The sequence below is a fragment of the Saccopteryx bilineata genome, chromosome 1 (assembly GCF_036850765.1).
Source record: "Saccopteryx bilineata isolate mSacBil1 chromosome 1, mSacBil1_pri_phased_curated, whole genome shotgun sequence".
Taxonomy (NCBI): Eukaryota; Metazoa; Chordata; class Mammalia; order Chiroptera; family Emballonuridae; genus Saccopteryx; species Saccopteryx bilineata.
The window spans coordinates 205157220-205172764 of record NC_089490.1 but is presented as its reverse complement, the minus strand read 5'-3'; the positions used below and the strand labels follow the sequence as shown (position 1 = coordinate 205172764).

The 15545-nt window shown below is 43.4% G+C and overlaps 1 protein-coding gene across 5 annotated transcripts in view; it reads left to right on the top strand.

Annotated features, from left to right (window-relative positions):
* Positions 1-15545, top strand: part of LOC136307252 (bifunctional heparan sulfate N-deacetylase/N-sulfotransferase 3) — a 95893-nt gene that overhangs the window by 57800 nt on the left and 22548 nt on the right. For all 5 annotated transcript variants that reach the window (XM_066233958.1, XM_066233955.1, XM_066233956.1 and 2 more), the window contains 2 exons: positions 2656-2838; positions 14380-14476. In XM_066233958.1, coding sequence (XP_066090055.1) covers positions 2656-2838; positions 14380-14476 — 280 coding nt within the window. The remainder of the gene's footprint in view (positions 1-2655; positions 2839-14379; positions 14477-15545) is intronic.

Sequence of the window (15545 nt, the reverse complement as noted above, 5' to 3'; positions counted from 1 at the left end):
GAAAGGCAGCCCTTTCAAGGAAAGACTAATATCAAGGCTCCCTGAACGTGGTAACCTTTTCTTGCAGAAATCATTGTCATGTTGAAGAATCACCCAAACAAACGTGTCCTGGTGGTTGTCACAGGTCGGGACGAGGGTCTGGAAACCAGGCTGGATTTTTGTCAGAAACATTCTCGTCATGGAGCTCTTCCCACCCGTCCCATTGCTGGTCCCGCGTCCCTTCTTCTTGTGCACCTTCCTGACTAAAACATAATAAAGGAAACCTGGAGAGAGGACATATTCAGCAGGAGATATATCCTATGCCACGCGCAGAGAGAGGGAATATTGTGATTCACCAATACAAAAAAAAAAAAGTTCAAAAAGAAATGAAAGTGTTTTCTGTCCTGGCCAAGTCCCCTCCTCCCTTCCTGGGCTTGCATTGTCTTCTAGGAACACAAAGCAAACCCCAGGCTGGAGTCCAAAGTCTGAACATGTCAAGAGGTGACATGCATTTCAGAACCCTTATGTTGCTAGCGGCACACTTTGCACACTGATAAAGGAGAGACACAGAACTTGAGTTGGAAAGCTGAGGGAAGCCTCCGTGGTGGGAGGTGAAGGGCTTCCCTTGCACAGTGGGACTTTAATTTCAGCCAGTCGGGCTCGGGTCCAGCACAGCAGAGTGGGGCCCTGGAGCACGGGCACCACAAGCTGCCCCTCCTCATTTCCGTAGGCACACAAGCACAAAAGCGACGCTTCACACGAACTATCACATGCTGCATGGCGTGTTCCCAGGTTGAAAAGTCCATTCCAAGGGAGGTCGGATGCGTTCGTATCAGAGAGTCACACGGTACCTCTTACACGTTTACCCAGTTTTCCGTCCGAGGCGAGTGAAATACAGACACGGAGGTGTTGATCAGGGTTTCCATCAACATCAAACAAGAACTCTGAACTAGAAGCTAATGAGGTCTCTTTGCACATGGCGGGGCCAGTGTGCAGACTGCAGTCAGCTGAGCAGTGGGAATTAGAGGGTCGTCAGGGGTGTGTGGGGGGCAGGTAGCCCACTGGTTTGCCCTGTGCACGCCCCGTCTCTGGTGCTGAATTGACCATTTGCCTTTGTTGTTGAGCTCATTGAACAATGTGGCCCAAGAAACAAATGAGGAAAACCTGCCTCTAACCCACATTAGGAAAGGACTTCCAAACTTCAGTAGGACTGCCTTAACTCTCCCAACAGCCTACTGTTTTAGTAAATGTTGGAGGAGTTAACGAGAGAGGAAAGTTGAGAAATGAAGCTACTATAGACATAGAAAAGAAATTACCACAATTTTCTAAGTCTCGTTTTCTTTAGAAATTACCCCAAATAATAGAAGTCTCATTTATCATTTCATGACTGCATCAGTTTGCCAGTAGCTGTTTCGAGTCACCCTCAAAGTATTCTGTTTGTGAAAATTCTAAGATTTAATATATGTTCAGGCAGCATGAATAGAAACATAATTAAATATTCCTGGTCCCAGTGGAAGCTTTTCATGTGAAAGCCTCCCCTCCCCCCCTGTAGGATTTGTTAGACTATAGGATACCATGTTTCCTCTTAGTCCTATTTGTAAGTAATAGCATTTTTCTGATTCATTCTATCACATCTTAATATCACCTTTCTCTCCTCTCTGCCACTTCAGTTCAATAAATTTCCTTGAATATTTCTTTCAGTCTCTTAATGAATGAGCCAATTATATTCCTTATGATGATGGTGATAATAACCGTTATTCCTGCTTATTCACGTGGCTCTTTATATTTTAAGAAAGCACTATTATCATGTTGAATTGTTTTCATGATATTTTATAGCAGCATAAATTCCACAATGGTTTTGTTTGTCATTGAAAATCTCATGCAGAATTATTTATTCCCCTTTGTCAATGCTAGCCAACAAAAAAGCAGCAGCCTCATCGAAAAATGCCCATTCTACATTCTGGGACCCATCGAATCAATTTAATGTATGGAGACAGTGTATGTAGGTCAGCTGCTTTCATAGAAGGGGCAGGTCTTACCTCACCACCCTGAAGACTTTTCTTAAAGGAGGCGTTTGGCATTGAGCGTTGCAGACCCGAAGAACGCAGGAAGGGCTTGCGGGTATCATCGACGGAATGTCGTTAGTCATTCTCTTAGTAAAAATCCTCTCACTCGTCTCTTGTCATTATGGCCTCTGATAAATTCTAATCGGAGACTGTTCCATTAATGCTAATGTGGACAGCTCATCGATTATTTATAACCCACCCACATGACAAGCCACATGAGGTAGATTGACATTATAACATCCCAACTTCCTGGGACCCCATGGCCTCCCATGATGAACAGTGCATATAACAGGAGGCCACCGTGGGTGACCATCCAGGACAAATTTTTCAGCAGCAGCATCCTCACACCGACCTGAGTGTATAGCAGTTGTATTCATTTTGTTTGTTCTTATGAAGTATATTAAAATCCCAGGGAACAAAGCTCATCCGGTCTTGCTGAGAATATATGCTCCAGTAGGTATGAATACAAGGAGGGTATTTGGGAATCTGTCTGAAATTCACAAAGCTGTCCAGAAGGACCACCCTGTGCAAACGAGACTTAAGACCAGCGTTGCTGCAGTGATGAGTACAGTGACATGTGTTTACACGGATGTTCGTTGGCCTGTTTCAGATCAGCATCTTCATGACCCACCTGTCCAACTACGGGAACGACCGCCTGGGGTCATACACCTTCGTCCACCTGGCCAACTTTGTGCAGAGCTGGACCCACCTGCAGCTGCAGACTCTGCCCCCCGTGCAGTTGGCCCACAAGTACTTTGAGCTGTTCCCGGAGCAGAGGGACCCTCTCTGGCAGGTAAGATCCGTTCAGCGTTGGGTGTAATTAATTAACCCCCAGGAGCACATTTTGGGGTTCTGTAAGGTCATTCACACCTGAAAAGTGAAGGCATCTCGGGGGACGGGGCGGCATGGAGTCAGCACGTGCCTTTTGGAAACGTTAGTCGATGTGAGAAACAACTTCTCCCTGAATGGAAGCTTTATGTTTATTACTGCTTCAGGATGGGCCAAATTCTCCGTCCCCGGGCCCGGGAGGAACCCTGGAATTCCAAAGGCTCCACGAGGGGCTCAGTGAACACAGCATTTTTAGTCAAGAGTGCAGGGTCAGCTGACGGGCGAGAAGATGGTCAGCAGGGAGCAGACGCAGTGGGCAGGGAGCTAGCAGGTCTGCCCTGAGCACCTGCCCATCTCCAAGGACCAAACTCACAGAAGGGACTGGTGGGGAGAGTTCAGACTGGCATCCGCCTTCTGAGCGCGAGTCCATTAGCAGGTGCAGGTCGTGGGCAGCATGCAGCAGTCTGGTCGGGAATGACTTTGGCCACGGCCAGATCACTGAGCTTCTGCAGAAGTATCACCCACATGGGGCATCTTCAGACTGTTCTAGGGGGAACCAGGATGTCACAGCACACACTGTCATGCACCTCCAGAGTTGCGGTAACATAGCGTGGAACTTCAAATTGCCCACTCCGTGATCTGGGAAAATAGTGACACAGTACTTATGTGTGTCAGACTGGTTCCTTGACCTATGCTAAGTCCTTGAATCCTCACAGCTACCCCATGTGGTAGGTACAATTTATTATCCCCGTTTTACAGATGAAGAAACCGAGGTACAGAAAGGCAGAGAGGCTCAAGCTAGGCCACACTAGCTAGCGTGTGGCCGAGGGGGAGCCCCCACCCCCCAGGCCACATCTCAGAGGCTGGGCTGCCTGTCCAACACCGTTGTGAACTTCCTGACCGCCGACGGACAGCTCAGTAGCTCTCTTCTGCGGTGGGACTCAGTAAATCTCACAGATTGAGTTGCAGCAAGCTCTGAACCCCATGCTCAAACCATTCGGCTGTGACCTTGAGTTCAGAGCCTCCTGAGCACAAGCAGAGAACCGCAAAAATCAGGTACCTGCACCTTTTAGTAGGTCACGGTGGGCGATGGCGGAATGATTATTGGCAGTTGGCAGTTACTAGAACTCACGTCTTTTTATATTTTTTAACCACTGGAAAGATGCAATTTTCCTGCAAGTGAACACCTTCTTTTTAAACTGAAATCGTTATGATTTTAAGTGACAGGTGGGACACCAATATTTTTCTAGAACAGCAGCCAATAAGACTATGCTCACATTAGTCTTACCTGCTGTTCGTTGTTAATAGGTGGGAGGTGTGTTTAATTCCATGTATCTATAACATGAACAGTAAAGCAGAGTGGTGTCCTGTCTGCCCGCTGCTAGAATATAGCAAAGGGCACTGTCACTTCTGCACATAATATGCACTTTGCCTGTTTTTAAAATTGGGGGTGTTCTAGACTTTCAACCCGTGTTGCCGCGAGAAATTTTAAAGCATGTAATACCTGCACTATTTAGTCAGGAGCACGGACCTCTTTCCCCTTAGATTGTCAAATAAACAATGACCACCGCCAACAAACAATAGCTGTTCTATGTAAATGGATCAAAACTGTACCTATTTTTTTTTCATCAGATCAGCAAATGATCTATTTTAGTAATGATATTAGTAGCATTTGAGTAATTAGCTTATGTATGCCACGAGATGAGAGAGGTTGGAAATCAGTAGCCTGGATGCATCTTGCAAATATTCCTAAGGTTGTAAATTCACCCTCATTTTATTGTTTTGCTGAACGTTTGTGCTTTTTAGCATCATCATCTCAAAGCTACAGTTTCAGACACACACTTACCAACCTTTGAAAGTGGCTAAAAGAAATCTGCTGTCCCTTCAAAGAGTCTTGTCAGGGACCAATCCCTATTTATTTGAAGCAAAGCGGGAAAGCTAACAGTTTTTTGTTTTGTTTTTTTTTTATATATAAATAAATTTTTATTTTAATGGGGTGACATCAATAAATCAGGGTACATACATTCAAAGAAAACATTTCCAGGTTATCTTGTCATTTAGTTATGTTGCACACCCATCACCCAAAGAGAGATCTACCTCTGCCACCCTCCATCCAGTTCTCTCTGTACCCCTCCCCCTCTCCCTCCTTCCCTCCCCCTCTCCCTCCCTCCCTCCCCCCAACCCCCATAGCCACCACACTCCTGTTCATACCTCTCAGTCTCGCTTTTCTGTCCCACTAATGTATGGAATCCTGCAGTTCCTGTTTTTTTCTGATTCGCTTATTTCACTCCGCACAATGCTACCAAGACCACCATTCCGCTATAAGTAATCCAATGTCACCATTTCTCCTAGCTGAATAATATACCATGGTGTATATGTGCCCCATCTTCTTCATCTAGTCCTCTATTTTTTTTACAGTGATTAAAAGCCTTTAAGCAAACTCTTGGCCAATACAGCAAGAATCCATAAATGAGTAGTGTCCTTAACATGTTCCCCAAGTCCAAGTTGGCCCCCTTACCATGCCAAATCCCTGAAAAATGCAACCCAACCACAGTTCAGTCTATTAGGAGCTGTCACAGGGAGCAGGAGTCCAGGAAAGTTCCCCACAGGAAAAGTCCATATGGCACTGGAGTTGTTGTCACCATTCTATACTTTGCAGCTCATGTCCAAGTCCCAATGACCGCTGCTTCTAGCTGGTAATGATTCAGGTAGACTGGAAAAAGCCATTTGCAGCATGCGTGGATATGGAGCTTCTGTTCTCCTCTGCCTGGAGAGTTGAGACCAGGTTGCTTTTCCCTGGAGCTCTGTGACTGTGGCCTGGTAAAGAGAACTTTGGGATACACTAAGCTGGGTGGCAAAGGTAAATTCATAATACAAGTTGGCAAAAGGAAGAAACAGAGCTCTAAATTAAGAGTAGGTCCCAGCCTGAAATATGAGTGGGGCATTGAGGTAGGAGGAATAAAGGAATCACTATATATTAAGCAAAGCAGCAGAAAATAGGACTATCAACACCCACAACAGAGATCTTTGAGGGAAGAATAAAGAACCTGACTATTCAGGCAAAACATAGTTAAGTGGCCCTTGTGCAAATGAGATCAGTTTACCTGCTTCTTGGAAGAAATACCCTAGGCTCGTCCACAGTGTCGTAGATGGGGTCGATGGCCCTGGGCACCTTCAGCCTTCAGTGGCAAACCCCAGCATTCTGGGCAAGGTTAGGTCATAGGTGGCTGGAGCAGGCCTGGAAGAGACTGAACCCTCCTTAGAAGAGCGAGGGGGAAGCCCACCTTCCAGTGTCCCTGTTTCCTCACAGCAGAGGTGTGTAAGCCTAGCAGGCTTTAGCTGAATGACCTTCCTTTCCACTATTGAAGCAGGACCCAGATGGCATCCTATGAGACCCCTTTGGGGTGCTGGAGCCTTTAAGGGTGTATCCTAAAAGCTGGTAGTTCCCCCTGATCTCTATTGGGCTTTTTCTGCCTCTAGGTATCTTAAAAGCCATTCTCAGAAGATCTCGCTGAGGGGTTTGAGGATCCCCTTCCGCCTATATAAATCTTTTCCATATATCTGGAGCTATTTGGAAAAAAGACAGAACAGTGTTATTAGCTAGATCTAATAAAGAAGGTAGATTTGGTGTCTCTTGTTCATCAGCTTTCAAAAGAAATGTAAATTTTTTTTTTTTAAGTAAAAAGCATGATATAGTAGACCCGTCGGAGTCATTGGCCTGGTGTGCAGGATTCCCGGGTTCGATTCCCGGCCAGAGCACACAGGAGAAGCGCCCATCTACCTCTCCACCCCTCCCCCTCTCCCCCCCTCCCGGTCCCTCTCCTCCCGCCCACAGCCAAGGCTCCACCGGAGCAAATCCACCCTGGGCACTAAGGATGGCCCCATGGCCTCCGCCCCAGTTGCTAGAATGACTCCGGTTGTAACAGAGCAACATCCCAGATGGGCAGAGCATTCCCCCCGGTAGGCATGCCAGGTGGATCCCAGTCAGGCGCATGCAGGAGTCTGTCTGCTTGCCTCCCCATCCCCATCCTCAGAAATATACAAAAAATAAATAAATAAAAGAAAAGAAAAAATACAAAAAAAAAAAAAAAGGGGGGGGGCATTCCCTTGTGCTAAAGCACCAGGAAGCACGGAGTGAGCTTGAGTATGTCCTATGAAACATGGAGCTCTATGTTTACATATAAGTCTTTGAAGAAGGAGGAACTGCTGAAATAATTTGTCAGCATTTGTCCCTAAGACAGCAGTCTTTATAGTGGGAACACCATACGTAAATATTTGCTGTCTGTCTATAGATTAAGGGGGGAATATGGCCAATGCTGAAAAGCCATGATCTTTGTGCCCCTCCCCTCCCCCAACCCCCTCCCTCTCCTCCCCCCACCCTGTAACCCCAACACTGTTGTTCATGTCTCTGAGTCTCATCTTTATGTCCCACCTGTGTGTGGAAACATATAGTTCTTAGTTTTTTCTGATTTACTTCTTTCACTCAGTATAATGTTATCAAGGCCCATCCATGTTGTTGTAAAAGATCCTATGTCATCATTTCTTAGGGCTGAGTAGTATTCCATAGTATATATATACCAAAGCTTTTTAATCCACTCATCCTCTGATGGACACTTGGGCTGTTTCCAAATCTTTGCTATTGTGAACAATGCTGCCATAAACATGGGGGTGCATTTCTTCTTTTCAAACAGTGCTATGGTGTTCTTGGGGTATATTCCTAACAGTGGTATAGCTGGGTCAAAAGGCAGTTCGATTTTTAATTTCTTGAGGTATCTCCATACTGTTTTCCACAGTGGCTGCACCAGTCTGCATTCCCACCAGCAGTGCAGGAGGGTTCCCTTTTCTCCACATCCTCGCCAGCACTTATTCTGTGTTGTTTTATTGATGAGCGCCATTCTGACTGGTGTGAGGTGATATCTCATTGTGGTTTTAATTTGCATTTCTCTAATCATTAGTGATGTTGAACATTTTTTCATATGCCTATTGGCCATCTGTGTGTCCTCTTTGGAGAAATGTCTATTCATTTCTTTTGCCCATTTTTGGATTGGATTGTTTGTCTTCCTGGTATTAAGTTTTACAAGTTCCTTATAAATTTTGGTTATTAACCCCTTATCAGACGCTATGTCAAATATATTCTCCCATTGTGTAGTTTGTCTTTTTATTCTGTTCTTATTGTCCTTAGCTGTGCAGAAGCTTTTTAGTTTGATAAAGTCCCATTTGTTTATCCTGTCTTTTATTTCACTTGCCTGTGGAGACAAATCAGCAAATATATTGCTGCGAGAGATGTCAGAGAGCTTACTGCCTATGTTTTCTTCTAAAATGCTTATGGTTTCATGGCTTACATTCAAGTCTTTTATCCATTTTGAGTTTATTTTTGTGAGTGGTGTAAGTTGGTGGTCTAGTTTCATTTTTTTGCAGGTAGCTGTCCAGTTTTCCCAACACCATTTGTTGAAGAGGCTGTCTTTACTCCATTGTATTGTCTTACCTCCTTTGTCAAATATCAGTTGTCCATAGAGCTGTGGGTTTATTTCTGAGTTCTCTGTTCTGTTCCATTGATCTATGTGCCTGTTCTTATGCCAGTACCATGCTGTTTTGAGTACAATGGCCTTATAATATAACTTGATATCTGGAAGTGTGATACCTCCCGCTTTTTTCTTCCTTTTCAGGATTGCTGAGGCTATTCGTGTTCTTTTTTGGTTCCATATAAATTTTTGGAATATGTGTTCTATGTCTTTGAAGCAAGTCATTGGTATTTTCATTGGTATTGCATTGAATTTATAAATTGCTTTGGGTAATATAGACATTTTAATGATGTTTATTCTTCCTAACCATGAGCACGGTATATGCCTCCACTTATTCGTATCTTCCCTGGTTTCTTTTATCAATGTTTTATAATTTTCTGAGTACAAGTCTTTAATCTCCTTGGTTAGATTTATTCCTAGGCACTTTATTTTTTTGGTTGCAATGGTAAAGGGGATTGATTCCCTGATTTCTCTTTCTGACAGTTCATTATTAGTGTATAAAAATGCCTGTGATTTCTGAGTATTGATTTTATATCCTGCCACCTTGCCAAATTCTTTTATCAGGTCTAGTAGTTTTTTGACTGAAACTTTAGGGTTTTCTATATACAATATCATGTCATCTGCAAATAATGATAGTTTTACTTCTTCTTTTCCAATTTGGATGCCTTTTATCTCTTTTTCTTGTCTGATTGCTGTGGCGAGGACTTCCAGAACTATGTTGAATAAGAGTGGTGAAAGGGGGCAACCCTGCCTTGTTCCTGATCTTAAGGGGATAGCTTTTAATTTTTGCCCATTGAGTATTATGTTGGCTGTGGGTTTGTCATAGATGGCCTTTATCATGTTGAGGTATGTTCCCTGTATTCCCACTTTTCTGAGAGTTTTGATCATGAATGGGTGCTGGACTTTATCAAATGCTTTTTCTGCATCTATTGAAATTATCATGTGTTTTTTCTCCTTTCTTTTGTTTATGTGATGAATCACATTGATTGATTTGCGAATATTGTACCAGCCTTGCCTCCCAAGAATAAATCCTACTTGATCATGGTGTATGATTTTTTCCATATATTGCTGGATCCGGTTTGCTAATATTTTATTGAGGATTTTTGCATCTAAGTTCATCAGGGATATTGGCCTATAATTTTCTTTTTTTGTGTTGTCTTTGCCTGGTTTTGGAATCAGAATTATGCTCGCCTCATAAAAGGAGTTTGGAAGTCTTCCTTCCTCTTGAATTTTTTGAAATAGCTTGAGAAGGATAGGAGTTAGTTCTTCTTTGAATATTTGGTAGAATTCACTTGTGAAGCCATCAGGCCCAGGACTTTTCTTTTTTGGGAGTTTTTTGATAGCTGTTTCAATCTCATTTGTTGTAATTGGTCTGTTTAGGTTTTCTGATTCTTCCAGATTGATTTTTGGAAGATTATATGATTCAAGGAATTTGTCCATTTCATCTAGGTTGTCTAGTTTTTTGGCGTACAGTTCTTTATAGTATTTTCTTACAATATTTTGTATTTCTGTTGTGTCAGTTGTTATTTCTCCACTCTCATTTCTAATTTTATTTATTTGAGTCCTCTCTCTTTTTTTCTTGGTGAGTCTTGTTAAAGGTTCATCGATCTTGTTTACCTTTTCAAAGAACCAGCTCCTGGTTTCATTGATCCTCTGTATTGTTTCTTTAGCCTCTATGTCACTTATTTCTGCTCTGATCTTTATTATTTCCTTCCTTCTACTAGCTCTGGGCTTTACTTGCTGTTCTTTTTCTAGTTCTTTTAGATGCAGGGTTAAGTTGTTAATTTGAGCTTTTTCTAGCTTCTTGAGGTATGCCTGTAATGCTATAAACTTCCCTCTCAGGACTGCTTTTGCTGTGTCCCATAAATTTTGAGTTGATGTATGCTCATTATCGTTTGTTTCTAGGAATTTTTTAATTTCTTCTTTGATCTCAATGTTAACCCATTCATTGTTTAATAACATGCTATTTAGTTTCCAAGTGTTTGAATGTTTTTCAATTTTTCTATTGTGGTTGATTTCTAGTTTAATGCCATTGTGATCAGAGAAAGTGTTCGATATGATTTCAATCTTCTTAAATTTGTTGAGCCCGCTTTTGTGCCCTAACATGTGGTCTATTCTAGAGAATGTCCCATGAGCGCTTGAAAAGAATGTATATTCTGCTCTTTTAGGGTGAAAGGTTCTGAAGATATCTATTAAATCGAGTTCATCTAATATGTCCTTTAAGTCTGCTGTTTCTTTGTTAATTTTCTTTCTTGGGGACCTATCTAATGATTTTAATGGGGTATTGAAATCTCCTACTATTATAGTATTGCTGTTGATCTCACCCTTTAAGTCTATCAAAGTCTGCTTTATATATTTAGGTGCTCCTATATTAGGTGCGTAGATATTTATAATGGTTATATCTTCCTTTTGTATTGCTCCCTTTATCATTATGTAGTGACCTTCTTTATCTCTAACTATGGTCTTTGTTCTAAAGTCCATTTTGTCTGATATAAGTATTGCTACCCCAGCCTTTTTTTTCATTTCCATTTGCGTGAAATATTTTTTTCCATCCTTTTATCTTCAGTCTGTGTGCATCTTTTGATTTAAGGTGTGTCTCTTGTAGACAGCATATGTATGGGTCCTGTTTTCTTATCCACGCAGCTACCCTATGTCTCTTGATCGGATCATTTAATCCATTAACATTTAAGGTTATTACTGATATGTAATTGTTTATTGCCATTTTTTTTCTTTAAAACTGTTTTTCTCTTTTGCTATATTCTTTTTTTCCTTTGATCTGTTTACAACAGGTCCCTTAGCATTTCTTGCAGCCTTGGTTTGGTTGTAGTGAAATCCTTTAGTTTTTTTTTGTCTGTAAAGCTTTTTATTTCTCCTTCAATTTTAAATGATAGCCTTGCTGGATAAAGTAGTCTTGGTTGTAGGTTCTTGTTCTGCATTACTTTGAATATTTCTTGCCATTCCCTTCTGGCCTCAAGTGTTTCTGTTGAGAAGTCAGAAGTCATCCTTATGGGGGCTCCTTTGTAGGTGATAGTCTTTTTTTCTCTAGCAGCTTTTAATATTTTCTCTTTATCATTTAGCTTTGGTAATTTAATTATGATGTGTCTTGGTGTTGGTTTCTTTGGGTTTCTCCTTAATGGAGTTCTCTGTGCTTCCTGAACATGTGAAATATTTTCCTGCCTTAATTGGGGGAAGTTTTCCGCTATAATATGTTTGAACAAAGTCTCTATCCCTTGTTCTTTCTCTTCTTCTTCAGGAACCCCTATGATGCGGATGTTATTTCTCTTCATGTTGTCACAGAGCTCTCTTAGAGTTTCCTCAGACTTTTTGAGTCTCTTTTCTTTTTTCTGCTCTGCTTCCATGCCTTTATTTATTGTGTCCTCTAACTCACTGATTCGATTCTCTGCTTCATCCATCCTGCTTTTAATTCCTTCCATTGTATTCTTTATTTCAGATATTGTATTTGTCATTTCTGTCTGATTCTTTTTTATTATTTCAATGTCCTTTTTTATATTTGTTATCTCTTTATTTAGGTTTTCGTAATGGCCATCTATGGTGGTTCTAATATCTTTGAGCATCCTAACAATCGTTATTTTAAACTCTGCATCTGGTAATTTGGTTATATCTGATTCACTTAGGTCCTTTTCTGGGGATTTCTCTTGGTTTATTTGTGTTGTATTTCTCTGCCTCCGCATTTTCTCTTCACGAGAGTGGCTGTGATCATGTGCTCGGGTTCACAAGGGTTGGTGGCCTTGGCCTTTGCCCCGCCCCCGTGTGTGATGTTATGCTCAGTCCTGAGGGCACTGGCGAGCACCTTTGCTCAGCTGCGGGTCTCTGCCTGTTTCCGAGCTTTCGCCCTGCCTTTGCAGGATGATCCCACTCAAGGAACAGCTGCTAGCCTTGGCTCTACCACCAGGAAAGGCTGCGTGCCCAAGCTCAGCTTCGTAGCGGAACTCCGCCTCTTCTGGGCTTTTGGCTCCACCCCGGCGGGAGGAGCCTGCTACCAAGTCAGACTGCAAGCCTAGGTTGCACAGGCGGGGCAGGGATGTGCTCCTCTGCCCTTGCTCCGGGGCTGGTTTCTACCCTTTCTGGGTTTCCCGCCCTTCTCCCGCAGGCTGGATTACAGGCTGCCAGCAGCTGAGCTTAGCCGCTTTTGCACGCCCCCTTCTCCCTAGCCGGGCAAGATTGAGCTCACACCTGAGCCCAGTGGTGGCCAGCCGGCTTCCGCCCCTTCCAGCAGAACCGCGCTTTTGTCTCCCGCTGCCGCCCGCTCTCCGGTGTGCCCTCAGCCGTGTGGGTGGGGGCGTTGCAGCTCGGACCCTAAGACTCACTACCGTAGACCCGAAAGCTCCCTCCTTCTATGCGACTCTGCTCTGAATGCCGCGGGGGAGCTTGTTTGGCTGCTCTCCTGCTTCCCTTTGCTGGTATTGCTGTTTCCGGGGGAAATATTCACTTCAGCTTTGGGGAGTGACTCGTCCCAGGGGTTAGAGTGGCTATCTCCCGAAAATGTTTCTCCCTATGCCTTCTAGATTGCACTCTCTTCCTGTTACTGTGGTTCTCTCCCCTCTCCCTCCGTCTCCAGGAGCCCCGGGTGAGTGTTTGTGAGAGAGATGTTCTGCGTGGTCCCTTTAAGAAGGATCCTGGGTCTGAGAAATCAGACTCTCTCACAAACAGTATCCTGACTTGTTTCCAGCTAAATACTGTCCTTATGCTTCTTCTGGGCTCTGGGGCTGCAGGCTGGGGCTTTGTTCCTGGGGCTCAGGACCCTTTCCCCTCTGCTAAACTCACTTCCCGCCACGCGAGTCTCTCCCTGCTGCCGTTCGCTCCGAGAAGCTGGGCAGCCCTCTCCGCGTTTCCGCTTTTCCTACCAGTCTCTGGGTGGCTTCTTCAACGTTCCTGGGTTGAAGAGTCCTTTTAGTTTAGTCCAAAGTTGGTTCCTCCAGTTGATAGTTCATAAAATTAGTTTGTAATCCACATTGGTTCTGGGAGGTAGATGCTGGTACGTTCGCCTACTCCAGCGCCATCTTGTCTCCCTAACAGTTTTTTAGAATAAAAAAAACTATACCCTCATACATTTCAGCTACCTAGTGAGCGTGGAGCGTGTCTTTTCTTTTAGGTTAACAGGAAGCCCAGCCACCTCTGGCCAACAAGTTCACTATTTAACACAGATACAGACAGAGACACACACAGACATAAACACACACACACACACACAACCTCCATGCTGTGGGGTCTGCCTAGTGGAAATGTGCCCTCTCTCCCACATGCTCAGCAGACACTCAACCCCAGGAATGGAAATGAATTATTTGAAAGTTTTCATGATGTCACTCCAAAGCTTGTTTTCTGAGACATCTTTTTAAGGACAGAAGTAGAAAGCTCTAGCACATACAGCTAGTGCTCGACTTACGACCACGATTGGTTCTGACAGATTGGTCGTAACATGATTTGGTCATAAGTTGAGTAGGCTATATGTACAGTACTATGAAATGATGTTATAAAAATCTTTAAGTCATATTTTATGATAATTTTCTTTCATTATTGTTATATATCATAAATTTTTTTGTTCATTTTATGCCATTTGTATTATCTTTACACCATTTTATTTCTTATTTTTACATTCGTCAGGTTTAAGTAAAACACTGCATTACCAGTACAACTGGTTTAATATTTGCAAAGACAATTTCCTCTTGGTAGACATCTTGGGAGGGGTTAGATGAAAAATATCCAAGACACAAAACACAAATTGCTGTACCGAGTCTGGGATAACAGTTGAAATGGTGCACGCGGAGATGGTAGTGCTGCCGGAAGCTGGTCCACACTGTCATATGCCCAGGGCAATGCTTGCACTGTCAGACGCGGAGCAGTAGTGGCTAGTGATTGTGGTCGTAAAGTCGAATGGTTGTAAGTTGCATAGGTCGTAAGTCGATCAATATTTGTAATAGATACTCATAAAAAAAATACCACATCTCTCTTCTTCTCTTACTCAGAACCCTTGTGATGACAAGCGCCACAGAGACATCTGGTCTAAGGAGAAAACCTGTGACCGCTTACCAAAGTTCTTGGTGATCGGACCCCCGAAAACGGGTGAGACCCTTTTCAGTGTTATGATAAACCGCACGGTGTAACAATACAGATGAGGAAACAGCCAGCCCTATCACGACAAGTTCTCAAACTTCCCATAAACAGTGACAGGTGAATCACACATTTTATTCCCTGACATCATCGCTTAGCTCGATAATGTGCTCCAAGGCTTGTCAACGTGTTGTTGTTTTTTAAGTGAAAAGGATGAAAATAGGTGTCAGACGGCTTTGAATACCCAGCAGTCAGTTTGGTGGCAAGTGTTCCTTTTATCCAGAAATCCTAACTGCAATGTGTGGCTACTCACTTTTCTAAAATCAGAATGAGCCGTGTGTTGAGAGTGACTGACAGGATTCCATCAGGAGTCGAGATGGACACCTACAAGTACCTGTAACTCTTGACAACAGACCCCTCCCAGGAACACGGCCTCTTCTGCCATCCTGGTATCGTTTCTTCCTAAACTATTTCTTGCAGAGATGTTCATCTTCTAAAAGTCTGAGAATGATGTCTGACAAGCAGGATTTCCAGACACAAACAAAACGTTGTGCTAAGAAAGGTGATTGCTTCAGACCTGCGAGGAAACCCCGCACCCTTTCTTAAATGGGTGTGCGATTCTTCCCTCCCCCCCATTAACTTCTGTTTTCTGCAAGAATCAGTGTTAACAGGAAGCCCTGAGGACATTTTTAAAGGCCAGACATTTCTATATCCTGAATGAGAAGTTAGTTGGGGGTCCTGGATGCTGGTGTCACAGAAAACAGCCTTTGCCACTGTACCCCTCTTACAGGGAGTGGGTAGGTCCCTCCTGGGTGGGTCCCTCCCCTCCTCACACCCCTCCCCTCCTCACGCCTCCAGAAAGAACAGGGAGAAGAAGTCTGTGTCATGTGCACACAGAGTTTACCCCATTTACTTCTCTCTTAGTCTCATTTGCAGACACCCATCTGAAAACAGCAACACACACGACGCACCCCTTCTCCTGTCCTTACTTATGTCCCTGGTCCTTATCTATTTATCAATAAAACCAGAAGGCAATGAAACTAGTTGTATCATGTAAACTAGTCTCTTCGGGGACGTCCTG